This window comes from Gavia stellata, chromosome 9, assembly GCF_030936135.1.
Source record: "Gavia stellata isolate bGavSte3 chromosome 9, bGavSte3.hap2, whole genome shotgun sequence".
NCBI classification, from domain to species: Eukaryota; Metazoa; Chordata; class Aves; order Gaviiformes; family Gaviidae; genus Gavia; species Gavia stellata.
Window position 1 is genome coordinate 23,795,519 of NC_082602.1, and position 17,127 is coordinate 23,812,645.

The 17,127-nt window shown below is 38.9% G+C and overlaps 1 protein-coding gene across 1 annotated transcript in view; it reads right to left on the reverse strand.

The window, feature by feature from the left end:
• BLNK (B cell linker) overlaps positions 1-17,127 on the reverse strand; it is a 99,699-nt gene that overhangs the window by 69,465 nt on the left and 13,107 nt on the right. The window contains exon 3 of the mRNA XM_059821284.1: positions 2,090-2,136. Coding sequence (XP_059677267.1) covers positions 2,090-2,136 — 47 coding nt within the window. The remainder of the gene's footprint in view (positions 1-2,089; positions 2,137-17,127) is intronic.

Consider the following 17,127-nt stretch of genomic DNA (forward strand, 5'->3'; position numbering starts at 1 on the left):
ACTATATTGAGTAGCTGCTCAGAAGCAATCTAGGTAGACCTGTGGCTTTAAGTGTTGATGAGAAGTAGTTTACATCAGGAGGTCATTAGGCTGTCAAAGGCAATGCTAACTGAAATAACAGAATATAATAAGAGTCTTCACAAAAAGTGTAGTGCGAAAAAAGTTTATCTCAGAGTATCAAAACAGAATTACTACGATAAACTCCTCCTAGAGAAAACATTTTGTCTTTTTTGCCTCTGTTATCTTTTCGCCCTTAGAAAACAGGTATAGTATTGACTAGAGAGAAAAGAGCCTTCCATTGAGTTAGTGGAGGTATTTGGTGCACAAGTCAGGGCAGTATACCCCTGCATGGCTGCAGACTGTTCCTGGTACATCTGTGATGGGATTTCCTACCAGAATGTAGAGTAACTGTGTGGTTTAGTTCACAGAGCATTTATAGCTCAAAATCTTTCTTATGGAAAAGAAGAACACCAAGTGTTGCACTAGTGAGATCTACAGTGGGAAAGGTAAAGAGCTTTTGATGGTCTCACATCAGGGGAGCTAGCTTTTGTGTAATGAAGCCCCATGAAGAAACTTTCGTAACAGGCAGAGACCTGAAGCACTGGCCACTGTCTGGAGAAACACAGGATTTTGGTCTCACCTTATCTGGTGATTACTATTTTTCCGTTTATCTCTCAGTGTTTTGATCCATTGGGGATTACCGGCTGTATGAACAGGCTTGAACAGGCCTGTTCATCTGGCTTAGGTGGATCACGGTAGACCTTTCCCAGTTAAAACATGCAAACTATTTGAGTGCTAGAAACTCGGGCAATTTTTGCAATAGTAAGTAGTAAGATGTAAGAGCAACAGATTTTAGAGGGAAAGTTGGTACTAGGGACGTGGCATCCACACAGTGCATTTCAGGAGTTTTATTACTTTGGACGTGATCTACTCTGGTCTTCTGTTTTATACTTGACAACAGAATTCATATTACAAAACACCTCTGTTATTCCAATATACAGTTTGAGGATCCAAAGCTTGAATGCCCACATCAGGAGAAGTGCAGCTCTTGGTCTCAGTTCAGTAGATTTCTGTTTGCCTCAATATTGTAGTAGGTCAGATTAATGTATATCACAGAAACAGAGGTCACACCCTTGGTTAACTTTATATTCATGCTCTCTACATTTTCTCTCAAAGTGGTGTCCCGTTAGACTTAATTACTTTGCAAGAAAGTCCTTTGATATTTTCCTTATTCATCTAGTTAATTATTAAAACAAACCCAGAAGAACATTAACTTATGCTCTCATCAAATTCTTACCAATAGGAATAGGATTTTCATGGGTAAAAATGCCTCCAAGTTCCTCCAGTTTCTTACCAACAGAGTGGAATTTGAAAAACAATTCTGGTTTTATAAATGGATATAATGTTTTCCCAGCTAGGGGAAAAAAAAAAAAGCTACATGCAATAATAACAACCATAAGGTGAAGTAGAGCAACTCACTCCATTTTAAACTGAACTCTTCTTGGTTTCATTGGGTCATATAGAAAACTCCCTGATATTATTTTTGTGCAGTAATACAAGAGAAATAATATACTTGAACATTAAGGATATCCTTCTAAATTAACTTGATTTGTCACAAATTACATGAAGGCATTTCCTAACTTATTCAGTATTCTATGTAACTTCTATTAGAATTGCTTTCAACATAGCACTTCGTTAATCTGATCACTTAAATTGATCCCTAAGTAGCAGATGAACCAATTCTGAAAATTTAGCCTCATACTCTATACAAGTAAAGAGCTTCTATATTCTGGAAGAAGTTGAACTTGTACTTTTCCTAATATTAAGGTTGCCCCTGTCTGTTCTGAGGATGACTATCACCCAGCAGCTGGTGCAGAAGAGACTTTCTTGTCAGCTGATCTGAACCACAGTTCTTCTAAACCTTCCAGGGTCCTAATCCCGAGGAAGTTCCACCCCCATCAACTAATGCCCTTCACATGAGCAGGACGTTTCAATTCTCATTTTTCCTTATTTATTAACAGAGGAGCTGTCAGAGTACAACAGAGTATTAGTCATTTAACGGGGAAGCAGAAAGTAATGAGAAACTTACGGCTGGTGCATTATTTTGAATCGGCTCAGCTCATAGTCTGATACATTCTGAAAAGAGAGAAAACAGGTTTTGTATTTTAAATAAAGATCAATTTAATCAAGACCCATCCATTACGTGAACTAAGCAAAGACCTAAAAAATAATTTTTAGTTTTGTAGCTACATGGTTGTCTCATCTTGGTTAATGCTTAACTTTTTATTACTGGCCTGTTGTAACAACTCTGGAAAGCTGGTAGCACACACTACATGGTTAAACTGGAATTTAACCGGGCATGTGGCAGATTAAATTATGCTGGTTAATGAATCATTCAAAAAGCGATAAGCAAGCCATTTTATATGGTCTCTTTCCAGCTCCACCACAGAATCTATTTGTTGTTTTTTTTTTTTTTTTTAAATCAGCAGATTAGTATAACAATGGCTGCATGGAAGATTAATTTAATAATGGTTGGGAGACTATTAACTCCCAGTTTTGTCTGTTCTTGTGCTAGACTTCTGCCTGACTCCTCAACCCATGAAAAACTGGGGATGAAAAAGAAATAGAATTTTTAGTGTGCCACCTTGGCACATACAGTGCCCATTCTAGTGCTGCACAAGCTAATTTGGGTACTGGAAACAGTTTAGCCAAATAATTTCAATAGTTTGTGTAGCTCTATATACCTTTTATCTCAAGGTGCCAAAGAGTCCATGCACCACACTAAAGCCGCAGAAATACTTCTAATGTTTGAGCTAGTGCACCGCTTGCAGCCAAACTTCTTAAGTCAGAGTTTTAAGCTAGTCTAAATGAAACCATTTTATCTATGGATTTTCTTTTAGTGCAAAATTTTCAGTAAAATCTCTGGATTGTACCCAGAGCAAGTGTGTGATTGCACGGTTTCAGACCAGAAACCTGCTAATGCTAAAATGCCCTTTCTCAGCATAGATTTCGACAGGGAATAGGTCAGGCTGAAAACATGTCCATTTAATAGATGCAATTCTAACCCTCCTTCTATTTTTGTGTCAGGAAGAAGAAATTAATTTGCTTGTTTCCTGAGACCTCCTAGGCACACCTATAATGGATATGAAATCTCTGAAATGGTGAAATGGATACTTTCCAGTGGCTTCAGTGATACTGAGTTCATTATAATATGATTGATGTCTGCCCTGCTCTACCTGGTTTTCTGAATAACCCCCCAGCCATCAATCCCATTCCAAACTGTTTTGCCTTTTCTCTCATCATGTCATCAGCATGATTGATGAGTTTGTATCAGGCATACAAAATGAGACACTAATAACAAGTGTATGAGACAAGGAGATCAAGTGGAGAACATGCAAGATCTCAGAGAAAACATATTTTCTCAGTCTGTATTTAAAGTCAAGTGAATCTCTGCATTTCTTTAAGTTCTTTGATATATTTGTTGTGAAAATATGCCATTTCAGACACTGGAGAACCCCCTACATTTAATACTTAGCCTGTAATTATACTGTAACAAAAAGCAGCTGCATATCTACATGTAGTGCGTATGGTAAATAGCAGATGATCTAGCAGATCTAGAAACCACCAAATTCCTGAGGAAATTTAAAACTATATTGAGCTGTCTGATTGACATACAGGCCCATCTGGGCTGTTCAGACTTCGTCAGCTGTAATGATGACTCACCAAATTGCCTCTGCAGATCAATGACCAGCAATATTAGGGCTATTTCCTCCCCTATTATTGCACCTTCTAAATAAGAGGAGGAAGCAGCTATGCTTTTTGTGGTAAGGCTTTGATTTTTGTTTGCTCCTTTCTCTTTGCAAAATAGACTATTTAAACCTTTTCTTGAGTATATTGAGATTGCTGAGGTATAATTGCAGCCAAAGAGCTTGTGTAATTCTCATTGCTCTTCTAAGCTGATGTTTGCTGGAATGTGCTCCTTAAGCAGCACCCTGCTGTAAGGAGCTCTATTCCACATAGGCAAGTGGTGTGTGTGTGGTCAGATCGAGCGCTTTTTTTAACTAGCCATTGAGCTTTGTCGAGGAGGAAGCTATGGATCTAAGCACTTTCTATACTGGTGAATATTTTGTATAGAGGGTTTTAACTCCCCCCCGCCCCGAGATAGTCTTCAATAAGGGGATTAAGCTATAAGCCTCCCTTAAGTTTCATGGCATTGGCATCTTTGGGTCCAGTGAAAGCTATCTTTTCTTATTTTGTATGCTTGGGGTTGGTTATTTGCTTGGTTTTTGTCAGTAAATTGCAGCATTGATTGCAACTAAGAGCTGCTACTGCATTTTAGCAACAAAATTCTGGTTTTAGGAAAGAGTACAAAAATATCATGCAAACTCAACATTTTTGAAATTATATGGTAGATTCTGTATGAAGATGACTAATTCTTCCAGGTTTGAACCATCCATTGCTCCTGTTGTTGCTTATGATAGATGTTGTTAGTGATTTATATTGACAAGAATGGTATATATTGCAAATGAATATGTGTGATAAAGAAGTTGTTGAAGTAGTTTCTTTCCCAGAGGGATACGAGTTGCCAAATATACAATGAGGAACTAAAGGGACAGATTGGAGTGTTTGAGTTTTTTGTATTTACAGTTTCATGTTAGAATGCAATTTAGAAAGCATATAAAAATTATGTTCTCTTCAAACCCGCTATTGATTTCTTCTTTTCTACTGGCTGCTTCATTCACCTGTCATCAACTTTCTCAGTAGCTCGCTTAATAGCTCAGAGTAACCAAAACTCTTAGCTTGCAAATCAAGCCAGCCAGCTTTGTTCTGCAGATAGCATCATGGAAGGGGAGAAATGCTGTAGTGGTGCAAATGTTTGAGGTGTGTCTCTCACTCCTTTACTTGCAGAGGCATGTCTTGGATCTGAGCCTATCCTGCTGTAGCTTCTTGCCAGCATGGGTGCTGAGGAAGGGTAAGCCTTGCATCAGAAGCAAAGAGAAGCTGAATTTCTGTACAATCTGGAGCTGCAGACCTGTAAGTAAGTCTTATGCCTTTTTGTCTGGAAAAGTTTAGACTGGCTCATGCGTGCGGACCGTGCAGCGCACGCACGGTGAACTAGCACGTCTGAGGTGCTGTGGTTCTGTGTGTGTGCTTCGCAAATGGCCAGCGTGTGTGTGCGGCTTATGTGCCTCGACAGGGTGGGACTTGGGGTATTTTGCAGACCTGGGGACATGCAGAGGATGACTGGTAGGTGGATAAAGGGTAGTCAGCATGCAGATGGAGTCCTGGTTTGAGGAAACTGAGTCAGTGTGGTAGGAAGGTAAAGGGAATGGGGCTTTTACGTGGTATAAAACACGGTAACGTAGTGTGTAGCACATATGGCACCTTCACCTGCCCCAGGTTTAGCACTTCTCTAAGGAAGGCTTCTAAGTCACAAACATGGCTGTCAGATGTCATGGGACCTGATGTGTTTTGGCCTCCAGGTTTGCTTTGGAATTTTTTTGTCATGCTTTCACGCTTCCTGGCTGAGGTTGTGCTAAGGGATAACGTAATAGAGTTATTGCCTCAAAAAATTTTTTTAGATGTCTTTGAAGAAGGTTGTTGATACAGTTGATTGTATGATACAGTCTTTTCAACTATATTTTGAAGTTCATAGAAGCACATCTCTTTCCCCTTCCTTACTTTTAACCCCCACCTGTAGGTGAGCACCTGTCTAAGATGGTTATGGCTGCAGGTGCAAATAATACCTTGAACAACCCAGGAGAGCCCTGAAGGATCAGTAGGAGTCTGAAAAAGTTGAATTTTGATGTGAATGAGGATGGGGGGATTCCTTTGACTTTATAATAAACAAATATACTGTGTTGCTAGGTAAGCTGTCACTATCTGGGCAGTAAAGCTGCATGTAAGGTGACAGTCTTGTCATTACCTTACAATAATGCTGAGTTACATTCTGTAACATTGCCAGGTCAAAGCATGGACCAGTTTGGAGAGGTTTGCTGTGAAATGAGTTTGTTGCTTTCTTTTTGTGTGTATATATAAAGATATATATATTTGTATATGATGAGTTTTACTTCCTCCTAATCTTCTTCAATTTTTTTGGGGGTGAGTAAAGACCCAGATTTATTTATTGTAAAGCAATTTTGTGTTGTTATGGCAAAGTAAATGCATAATATATTATAAAAGCTCTGTATTCAGTATGATCAACATTCTTTATGTTAAGACTTATTTATGTTTATGGAATATGTTTGGTGTTGACAAAAAGACCTGCCAGAAGCCATTATTAGGAGGAATCTACAGCTACTTTTCTCACTTTTGAGAGACACAAATTTGGAGTGTAAATAAAAATTATCTACATTCAGGTAGTCAATATGAGTAAAAATATGAACAATCATAGAATTGTAATAAGCCATGTTAACGATATTTCCTATTAACTGGCATAGTAGACTATATGTGATTGGTCAGAGACGCTATGGCATTTCTTAGTGAAAATGTCATAATGGAATATAAAAATATCATTATGGAATAAAAATTAAGAACTCAGTGCTGTCCTCTAGAAGTACAACCTGAGCTGTAGACTTTTGCCAGTGCTATCTGGCAAAATCTGTCAGAGTGTCTCAGACTGAGTAAATAATGGAATAAATACATAGTGGAAAATTTTTAGGCCTTTTTTTCTTAGATAAAGGAGAACCGTGTCCCATGGGGGGGGGGGGGGGGGGGAGCAGAAGAGAAGGTAAATAAAATGTGGAATCCTTAAAATTAAAGGTCAGTCCAGAAAGAATGGCGTAATAAATACCTTAAAATAGTAATTCTCACTTCACAATAGAAACATATTTCTTTATCTATTTTAAAGTGTATAAAACTGACATCTAGTGGTAGCAAGAGTACTTTGTGTGTGGAGCGTGCATAGCAGATTAACAGGTTGTAAAGATATTGCATACTAAAATTGCAATTCTCGGGACTTTAGCCTAATTGAAATCCTGTTTCTTTGTGTTGGGGAGCCTTTCAAATTAAATCTTGCTCCATTTAGTAATATCTCACTTACGTGAAGCAAGGTGGTGGTGTACATTCATCTTTATGAATGCATGGACTCCTACTACAGAAATGTCATCCTGATGATGAATTTCATTAGTGAGGAGAAGGTTGGAAGGGGCGTTAGGATTAAAATATTCCCATCCAAAATGCTGAGGATAAGGGTTAAAGAATCTCAGCAGGGTCACTGAGGAAATTGTTGGGCAGCTACCAATTTTAGACCTGTTAAAAATAAACAGGAGAAGTCAGGCTTCGGAGCTGTGATGCTGTTCTCAGGTGTGGCTTTACTCACGAGTGTAAGCCTCTCTGGGAGGGGCAGCAGGGCTTCGTGGCCAAGACTCAGAGCTCACATGAATTCAGGCAAGACATGTGGGGTCTGAATCACATAGGCACATGCTTAAATCATTCTCACTGAAGTCAAGGGAATGTGTTCACTTGCTGGGGTCTGTGCTTAAGTGTTTTCCTGAGTCATAGCTGATATCCTTGTTTCTCATTCATAATTTTATTCAAATAGCATTTAAAAATATTTTTCTTTCCTATTTTCTTCCACATTTTGTCTAGCTTATTCAGGTTTTAGTGTCTTTGAAGAAAAACCCCTTGCTAAAACTCGGTGCGATACCTACCCCAATGAGGCTTTAATTTAGCTTTGCCTCCGGTGCTATTGTATACGTAATGGATAAATACTAATAAAGAGGGGAAAAAAGAGCAAAAGTGAAATATTAATTATTTAAAAAAATATTTTAAAGTATGGAGCATGGCTTAGGGGTGCCATATCTGCAGTCAAATGATGCAATTTAAAATTAACATAGATTTGAATGGTTCTTTTAAATTTTTCTGTCTTCCAGATAATAAAATGGAAGAGATCAGTAACAGAAGGCTGAGTGAAGGCAGAGACAAATCAGAAGGAAGAAGGAAAGGAAATGTGCTTCAGTAAAAGTGTAATTAGAAGTGGGCAAAAATAAGAAAATAAAAATATAAAAAAATTCATAGTTTAATTTTTCAGGGTTGACAGTTTGGCAAGAATTGTCAAAATATTTCAGTTAATTTTAGGTTGTAAATGTTTATTTTTCAGTCATCTCAGTTAATAATAACTGTTGCAAATATCTCAGAAGTAAAAAGTGTTGGTAGCATAATTCTAGTGAAACAGCTCCATGCAGTTTCAAGGCTGAGGTGAATCATGCTATGCTGCCTCTGTTATTCCATCTCTGTTACTTTCAAAACACGGTGAATCATATTTGTTGAACACAAATGTTGATATTCTGCAATGAAACTAAAGTCACAGTCATAGAAGCGGTATAAGAAACAGCTGCTGTCATTTCAGCTAGGTGAGCCTACTGCTCTAATGTGAAAGCAGACATGAGCAGCAATCCTGTTTGTTGTAGAGCTGCTCTGTAAGGACAAGATTAGTTGTTAACAGCTGTGCCAGCCAGAGCTGGGCAATGCCGTCTTATCTATCCTGAGCTGGTAATCCAGCTCAGGTGCTTAACAGTTTTTAATATACTTCTGACCTTTCAGGGTTGAGTGTGGGAGAGGTTGCAAACACGAAGCCAATCGCTATGTGCAGAGTCACGCTGGCTTTGCCTGCACTCACTGGGGCTTCTCCTTACTGCGTGGACACTGATGCTTTTCCAACGTAGTGAAAGCATAAGGAGAGGTCATGCTAGTAGCACCAGTATTGTTGCTATACATGATAAATGCCAAGATTTCACAGCAGCCATCTCTGCATTTGGCTTATATAAAACTTCACATAGTAGGAATGAAGTTGTGTTGGTAGCAGCATAGTATCAAGAGAATATATTCAGGAAATGCTTGGTTTAAATAGTACTGTTGGGGATGGGTTTCTTGGTCCCCTGTGGATTTGTCAGCCATTGGGAAGTGTCCTCAGGCATGGTTTTAGATGAACAAAGATGATCATCTAAGGTTATGTTACTAAAAGCTGTGCTCAACAAGTTACGGGGGTTTGAAGTCTACATGTCTATTGTGCTGGATGGAACAGGGTGATCAGTATTACTTTAGCACTGTTGATGGAGATGTTTGTAGTATTGCTGCTTTATAATTTTAAGCGAAAACCAAGCTTTTCTAGGAATGATTTGATGTAGGTTTAATATGCATTGAACTACTGTATGGTTTTGCTAGAACTCCAAGGCTGAGGAGCCTGTACTGCCACATTCATTTGACTGTCGAGATGTTAAAACTTGTTTTTTTTTTTTTCCTCTCTGAGAGAAAGATATTTTCCTGCAATAGTAGCTCAGTGAATCCCTGTGCTTTACATTATTTTGAGGGAACTGCCTTCTGCAATAGTACCTGAAGTGCAGACATTTAAGGTTAACCATTTTTACTTTGAAAGAGCTCCAACAAAAGATTGAACTAGTTGATTCTTTGTTCTCTTGTATGCTATGAGTGGATTTGCCTATGATTTATTTGTTTATGACCTAGGGTTTCCAGCCCATTCTATACCCCAAGAGCTACTAGTTCACACTCGGGTATCCAAGACTTCTTTGAAACTGTCATATTCAGCCTCACATGCTGAATGAATGGTCTCCCCCCTGAAAGCTGGCTGCAGAAGTAGCCTTGGTCTAAGACAGTAAAGCTTGATCTGCAACATAAATCTGCCTTTTTAGTGTATGAAATAGGAAAGTTCATGTTATTTTCTCTGGAACATGGGTGTCCCCATTAGTCTCGGGCTGATCTGATGGAGAAATGAGAGGTTTCCAAGGTTCTTTCAAAAATTATACTGTCTTCCCCACTGACAGTGTGATGCTCTGTGAGCTGAGCTCTGTATTTGCATGTCCTTACTGAAAGGACACTTACTGGAACACAGAAAATAAAACCACTTCCCATATATTTATAGTCATGCACTGCTATATGCTTAAGCAAATTAAAATGGGTTTTAGTGTTTGAAAAAGGAAGCAAGTTGCCACATACAGAAATAACAACTATGACCACTAGAAATTTAGCCTCAGCAAAAACCAGCAGAGCCTGCTGCTGATGTGGGCTGCTAGATTACGACATCTGTTCTTTTTGAAAAAGATAATTCAGAAGAGCCAGCTGAAAGCCTTCTAGCCATTTATCTCTAAAAATGATGCATCGATTAAAACAGATTGTTTTGCAGGACTTCTTTAACTTCATCAATGATTAAGAATGTATAAAAAATTTTGACAAAGTAGAATCAATTTGTTTTGATGTTTTTAATATAAGGTAAAAGGCCCAGATGAGGCATGTCCGTGCTACTGCTTATAGTGGTTCCAAAGCATTTTATTTTTACTTTTATGGGAAATTTGCAACTATTCATTCTGATTCAGAACAAAGGGAAATACTGAAGTGTCAGAAATTCCATTTTTGGCCAGCTCTAAGAATTAATGGCCTGGAAAGCACTTCTGGTCTGTAGTCAAAATACCAGTGACCTGAGATCTCCAAGAAACAGGACATGCTGCAGAAGTGTCCTCAGCATGGGGCTCTGCTGGAAGCAGAACTGGTGCTTTAGGAATTGACCTTTGCCCAGGACTCAGCCCAAGGTGGGAATGCAGTAGGTGGCTGACCAATTGTGGATGCACTTTAATAGTGACATCTGACAGGATTTACAGTCAGTTTCTTTTAACAATCTTGCCCTTCAACAGGGCTGAACCATGTCTGAGGCCAGCTGCTGCTTCCAGCTACCTGAGTCCCCTTCCAATAACCGTGTGCAGGTGACTTGAGCCAAGTGGCGCCCTTCTGCGTCTAGTGTATTAGAACAGTACTGTTGTGAAAAAAAATTACTTTCCCTTGGCCGTGTGGTTATGTGCAGTTTCTTTCTAGCTCATCTTTTCCTACTTAACCAACCTGTTTTTGCTGCCTGGTATTTCCTGAAAGTGAGCAGAACTCTCCACCATGGTCAGTCTACCAGGCTCTTGCTGAGGTGAGTACAGGGGCTCTTCCAGGATCGCCCCTACCTCTGACAGAGTGTCTTGCCCCTAGATAACCTGAGCAAGTTTTATTTTAATTACCTTATATCCCATTTCTGCAGGGGTGTTTGATAAAACACCTTCTGGTGCTCGCTCCCCCATACCAGCTAGGTGCCACCAGGCAGGGCTGGGGGGAAGCTGTACGAGGCACCTCAATGTCCCAGTGCCCTGTGGCTGCCAAAGGGCCAGTCCTGCTCCCTCCCTTCTCCCTCGACTACTGTCATGGAGGAATCTTTCCCATCCCTGTGCTGACTCTGGTGCTTCTCTGACCCTTTTGTGCGTTGAACCAGCTGCAAATGAAACAAGGGAATTCTCTTGAACTGAGGGAAGCTTCTGGGTGGGGCAGGGGGTGTGTGTGGAGAAAATTGTTGGTGAGGAGTCGCACCCCTGTCCCTGGCAGCAGCCTCTCCAGTTGTCTGAGTTTGTGTGAAATCTCTCACTGAAGATGTGTTCTTCACAGCTGCTTTAAACCTCCTGGAGAGGTGTATTCACTGCGCTGCTTCTTGCCTCCTCCATGCTGTTACCAGCAGTTGCGCAGCGAGCTGGATTAGGGAAGTGATCTCGCTGAAAAATAGCCATACCATCTGGATAAAACCTTGATGCCATACTATCTGGATAAAACCTTGATGCACCACCTTCGTGGCCAAGAGAGAGCTAGTGCTAGCAAAAGTGTGTGTGTGTAATGGGAACATGTGGCAAAGGTGGAAGGGGGAGCATTGCCCCTTTAACCAGGTATGAAACTGTCCCTTTGGTTAATCTAATTTGCTTACCGAGGAAACTGAGGGGGGCAAGAGCTAAAATGGTTGTGGTGGTGGCATTTTCAGTATTTGAATATTGACTTAGAAGGAAGAGTACTGTCTTGGAATGATGGCAGAGGCTGTGTCGGTGGAAGACGGTCTGTGGACTGCATTGAAAAACAAAAGTTCACTCTATTTTCTGGCTATTAAGAGTTTCCATCCTGCTCTCATGAGGGAGGGGGAAAATGACAACAGGAAGTAGCACAGCAGGAATCAATTCTCAGGTCATTGGTAGGTGAGACTGGCAAGGACCCTTGTTACTTAGGGAACGTTAAGTCATAATCCTACTTAAATGCTGCTATATAGGACAAATAATTGAATAGAGACACTCAGCAGGTGTCTCAGGCTGTTAATGGAATCAGTCTTGGAGAATCCCAGAAAGTGGGGGACTTCAGGTCTTCAGCTCTCCCCTGCTGGCCAAGGGCCTGGGAACTGTGCAGACGTGCTCCCTGCTGACACTGCCTGCAGAAGCAGCTGCCTTCCACTTTCCTACATCTGGACAAACCCAATAATTATAACAAGAATTGCTGGGAAATAGCTGAGCCTTAAAAGGCTATACAGAAGAGGTATGAGAATTGCCTTGCCTCTCAGAACAAATACTGTGGCAAAAGCAGTCAACAGTCTTAAAACTGGAACAGCAGTCTTTAAAAGCAAATCCTATGTGAGAGTATTCTTGAAAAATTAACTAAGATCATATGCATAATTGTAAGCACATTAAATTTCATGAAGGGAACTAGAAGTAGCTAATCTTAATGATAGGTATAGATGCCCTTCCTGAATCAGAAAGCAAATGTGACTTTGTACATGCCTGGCAGCTCCAAATGCTGAGATGGTTGGCCACCTTCTGTTTGGAAATAAACAACGTCATAAGCTCCTTGCACGTTTACATTGCAGTAACAATTTTATATGGTCACCCAGAAATCTGCTAAGCTACTTAACTTTGAAAGTACCCGCTGGATAGTGGGATAGATTTGCTGTACCTTCTTTGATACTGGTTTATAGTCTTGAGGTAGTGCTTTAGTTCCACTGTTTAGCTTAATTTTAATGATCACAATGGTTATAGCTATCTGGTATAGATACTCTTTAATTCATACAGTCACAAAAATGTTGGGCATGCGTATCTGTAGGTGTCTTGAAAATGAGCAGTTGATTTGCTTGAATCATGTTACCTCAGCCATAGTCAACAACATCACTAATAGAGGGTAATCACTGAGTCCATCAGCAAGATCACAACTGCTGCATATCAATGACTGAAATAACTTTGTGAAAAGATAGACTTTAAGGTGCTGGCAAGTTGGAGAAGGAACACAATATACAGTTGTGGTAATTTAGGTAAGTAGCAGTATTATTAAGATTCCATACAATGAAGATCACTTACTGTAAAGCATACACGCTAGATCTAAGTTGTGGTAAGAACTCAGCCTTCATGACTGTTTTGTGTTGAAGAGACCAGCTGCCAGTACTGCATGCAACATGTGGCAGTGGCTCAAACAGAAGAAGCTATTTCTGCCACTGGAGAAAGACATGCATAGTTGTTTATGTCAGTAGATGTCTTCATTCAAAGCATGAACCTCATCTGTGTTGGGTCACAGCATGGTGAGTGTGGATGAGTACTTCTAAGATGGGGTGGAAGACACATATAGCATGGAGTGGCAACCTCTCTCCTGCTCTGTGACCTTGTGCAGAGTGCTGCTTAGTGGTTTATGGCCAGGCCAGCCCCAAATTGTGATAGCCACCTCTTGAAGGGGCAAAGCCAAAGACTAGTACAGTATTAATCAATGCTTACCAGTGACGCAAAGAGCTTTAGAAATTTTCTTGGTAAAGTACTTGGCTACAAAGAGGTTAAGGATATTTGTTTTAAACATCTGCTTTATGTTTCCCAATTTGGAAACTTGAAGGACAGCCTGTAAATATAACACTCCCTCCCCCACACCTCAACATCCCCTGATGGGGGATGCCATTAGATTTGTTAGTGTGCTTAAACGGTTTAATTAAAATCTTTTCTGATCCAATGCAATAAACAATGTCTTCTGTCAGTGCAACGTGTCTGATGCCAACAGTGCTTCTGGATGATAGATTGTTGTCAGGACAGCTATAACAGTAAAGAGTAACTTAATTTGAGAGGTTTGATTTCCTTTGACTTCAGCTATCATGAGCTGAACAGATAATGCCAGTTAGAAAGAAGCAAAGGAAAAGGTGCTTTGAAAGTTTCTCATCTCCGTTGTTCTTATATGGAGATTTAACGGTATAATGATCTATTTGTCAAGTGATGTATATCTATCTAGTACATGTTAAACTATTAGTTGCATTTCAGTAGGGAAAAGGAGATCTTGCTTTGGATACAGGACTCATATTAGGCTAAACAGCTTCTGGTGTTTGTGTGCATATATATGTCTCTGCAGAATATTGGTTCATAAATGATATAGTATTTGGGGTTTTTTTCTACTTTTGTATTGCTGCTTGGTCTTTATACACAAACATTTATTTATTTGGATTTCATGCTGGATCTGAGTACTTATTCAGGGTCCTGGGGCACCCGGTGTGTAGCTCATTCCCTTCTCTCTCAGCACTGTGAATCTTCAAAAATGTAAATAGTCTTTCTCTTTTACACTTGATGTTAGCCAATGAAGTCCATATCTACATCTGAAGTTCTCAAAGCTTCTAAATATTCAGACTGTATAATCCTGCTGTTTAGTATGTTCTGCATTGATTTTATAGCATTAGATACTGTTCAGGAATAGATATGAAACAGTCTTACTTCCGGCTCTTTCTTGAAGTGACCCAAGTTATTTGTGAACAAGGCAATTAAAAAGTGGGTGATAAAAATTATGCCAGATGTCATTGAAATTACTGTTCCGCTATGTATAAGCGTACATGAATCTCTTAGAAAAAAACTGTTTCTACCAATATTTAAAATTTAAATTACAGTAGTTAGCAAGTGTGGTTCTTGCAGTGAAAGAAATAATAGTGTATATATATTTAAAATGTCTAAAAAGAAATATCTTTGTTTCAAGGCTTTACAAGTCAATGACCCAATATGTTGCTGACAGCCAAGATTAAATGCTTACAAGAAATCCCAAATTTCCACTGAGATACAGACACTGTTTCCTTTCCTGGCAGCTCATGAAACATTAGCGTTTGAATTTTAGTCTGGTACCACCTGACCATTTTGGAGCTGTGTATCTTTAAATCTATTAGCAAGCTTGCACAGAGTTTAGAGTGGGAGGAGAAAGAAAAAGCAGCATGTTCTTTGAGAAAAGTTGAGCTTTGAAAACTACTGAAAGTTTTGGAATGTTAAAAGACAAACCAGCTGAGATACATCAATGGGCAAAGAGCAAGAGGTCAAAACTGTATGTGCAAATGTCCTTTCACATCCTAGTAATTTCTGAAGATTCATATGGCTTCAAAAATAAGCTAATTCCATGGATACAATACACATATTTGCAACCAGTTCTAGTATTATAATGGTTTCTGAAAGCCAGTGACACTTATGCTAGCACAAAGAGAGTAATGTGTTAATTTTAAATTAGTCTCCCAACCCCAGCTGTCTTTGTGTGGGAGTAGTTTCTTTTTGGGAAAAAGTCACTGTTGGTTGACTTTTTTCTCTCCCTTTCTCACTCTCCAACCATTGACTAATACTGAAATTTAACTTGAAGTGAATATTTCTGTTTTTGCTTAAATGCCATTTAAAATGCTTTAATCAAGGTTTTAAACCAATTTGTAGTGCAGAGTGACTGTCACATACTATTGTCTACATGCAGAAGCAAACTAGAAATAAAATGGACATTGAGCACTAATATAAAAATCATGTGCTGCTGTCTAAATAATTTGATGGATTTGTGAAAGTCAAGAGGCAATAATGGACAATGATCATATATATAATAGCCGTCCTTACAACTGGGCACATACACTTGTAAACCAAGAAAAAAACACAAAAAGAGAAAAACAAGTGAATTTCAATATGGGTCAATTAAATATCATATGTTGACAAATTTTGCATGTATATTAGAAGTTAATCCACCACTGTGTTAAAAGGTTTGTAATGAGTTACATATCAATCTGAATCTAGTCCTTTTTTAAGTGACAACAGGCAAAATAAAATGACTGTATTGGATAAAACCAACCAATTTTGATTACATAAGTTTCCGTCATATTTCAATAAATATTGTATTATTTTTTCAGCATGGCTTTCCACATTCATTTCAGTGACTAAAGCTACTAGTAATGATCATATCACTTCAATTATAGGATACAACTACTTGTAGCTATTTCTGGTGCAATAAAAATGTAAAAAACCTATCTCCTTAATAAATTAAGATGGCCACAGAATGAGTGGTGTTGCTAAATCTATATTTATCTTCACTTACTTTTCTCAGTATTGGAGGGGAGGAAAGAACAGGTTTTAAACTTCAGACATGCAGACTTAGAAAACAAAATCCATTTAGAAATTTCTCCTTATAAATTAATGAAATAACCCGTAATCGTGTGTACCTCCTACACAAACCTAAACAAAAGTATTGCATTTCTACTCCAGAAAAATAATGCATTAAGTAATAAAAGTCCATTCTATTTTCCTTTAGTACTCTCTAATGCTACTGCTTTTTACATGTGACTGTAATTACCCAGTCATGTAATATACCTGCATAGTATGACCAGATGCCTTCTAAAGTACTTACAAATATTATTTGGTTTTCCTCATTTTCTTCTATTGCATCACCTGCCATTCTAACATGTTTGTAAAATGAATACTGCTTCCCACTATTTTCTGTATGTGAGAGAGTTGAATCTGCAGCTCGTTCAGATGTGTATGGAAAATCAGGTTTTTACGCTATCAGGGTCATACCAAGACAAAGCAACCCCGGGCATTTGTAAGGTTTTAATAGTTCTCAGTCTTATGCTTTTCAAGGACTATGTTGCAATGGATGCAGACAGTAACAGCTTTTAAAAATGTAGATTGCATTCAAGTAGCAAGGGGCAAAATAGTTAAACTGTTAAGCAGAAAAAAACCCAGCTACATAGAACAGTGGAGGAAATAAAAAGCATAGAAACATAATAAAAGCATTCTACAGCCGGTCTCAAGAATATTAATTAACAACTTAAAATATCTTTCATAGGAATTTTGTGCCTGTTTGTTTACTAATGCAAACTCAAATACTGCAAGTAATAGTACCTACAGGAAACTAAGTACCCTACGAGTAGAAGCTGTGCTTCTGCATTTGCCAGAGTAACGTGAATTTTGGATAGATTTTACTCTTCAGTATTCCAGAGGCCTAAAATACATGAAATGATTGAAATTCTTATTCTTCTAAGCACTGGTTTTGTGGGACCTCTGGGAATTCTAATTTCTTTCCAGCACGCCT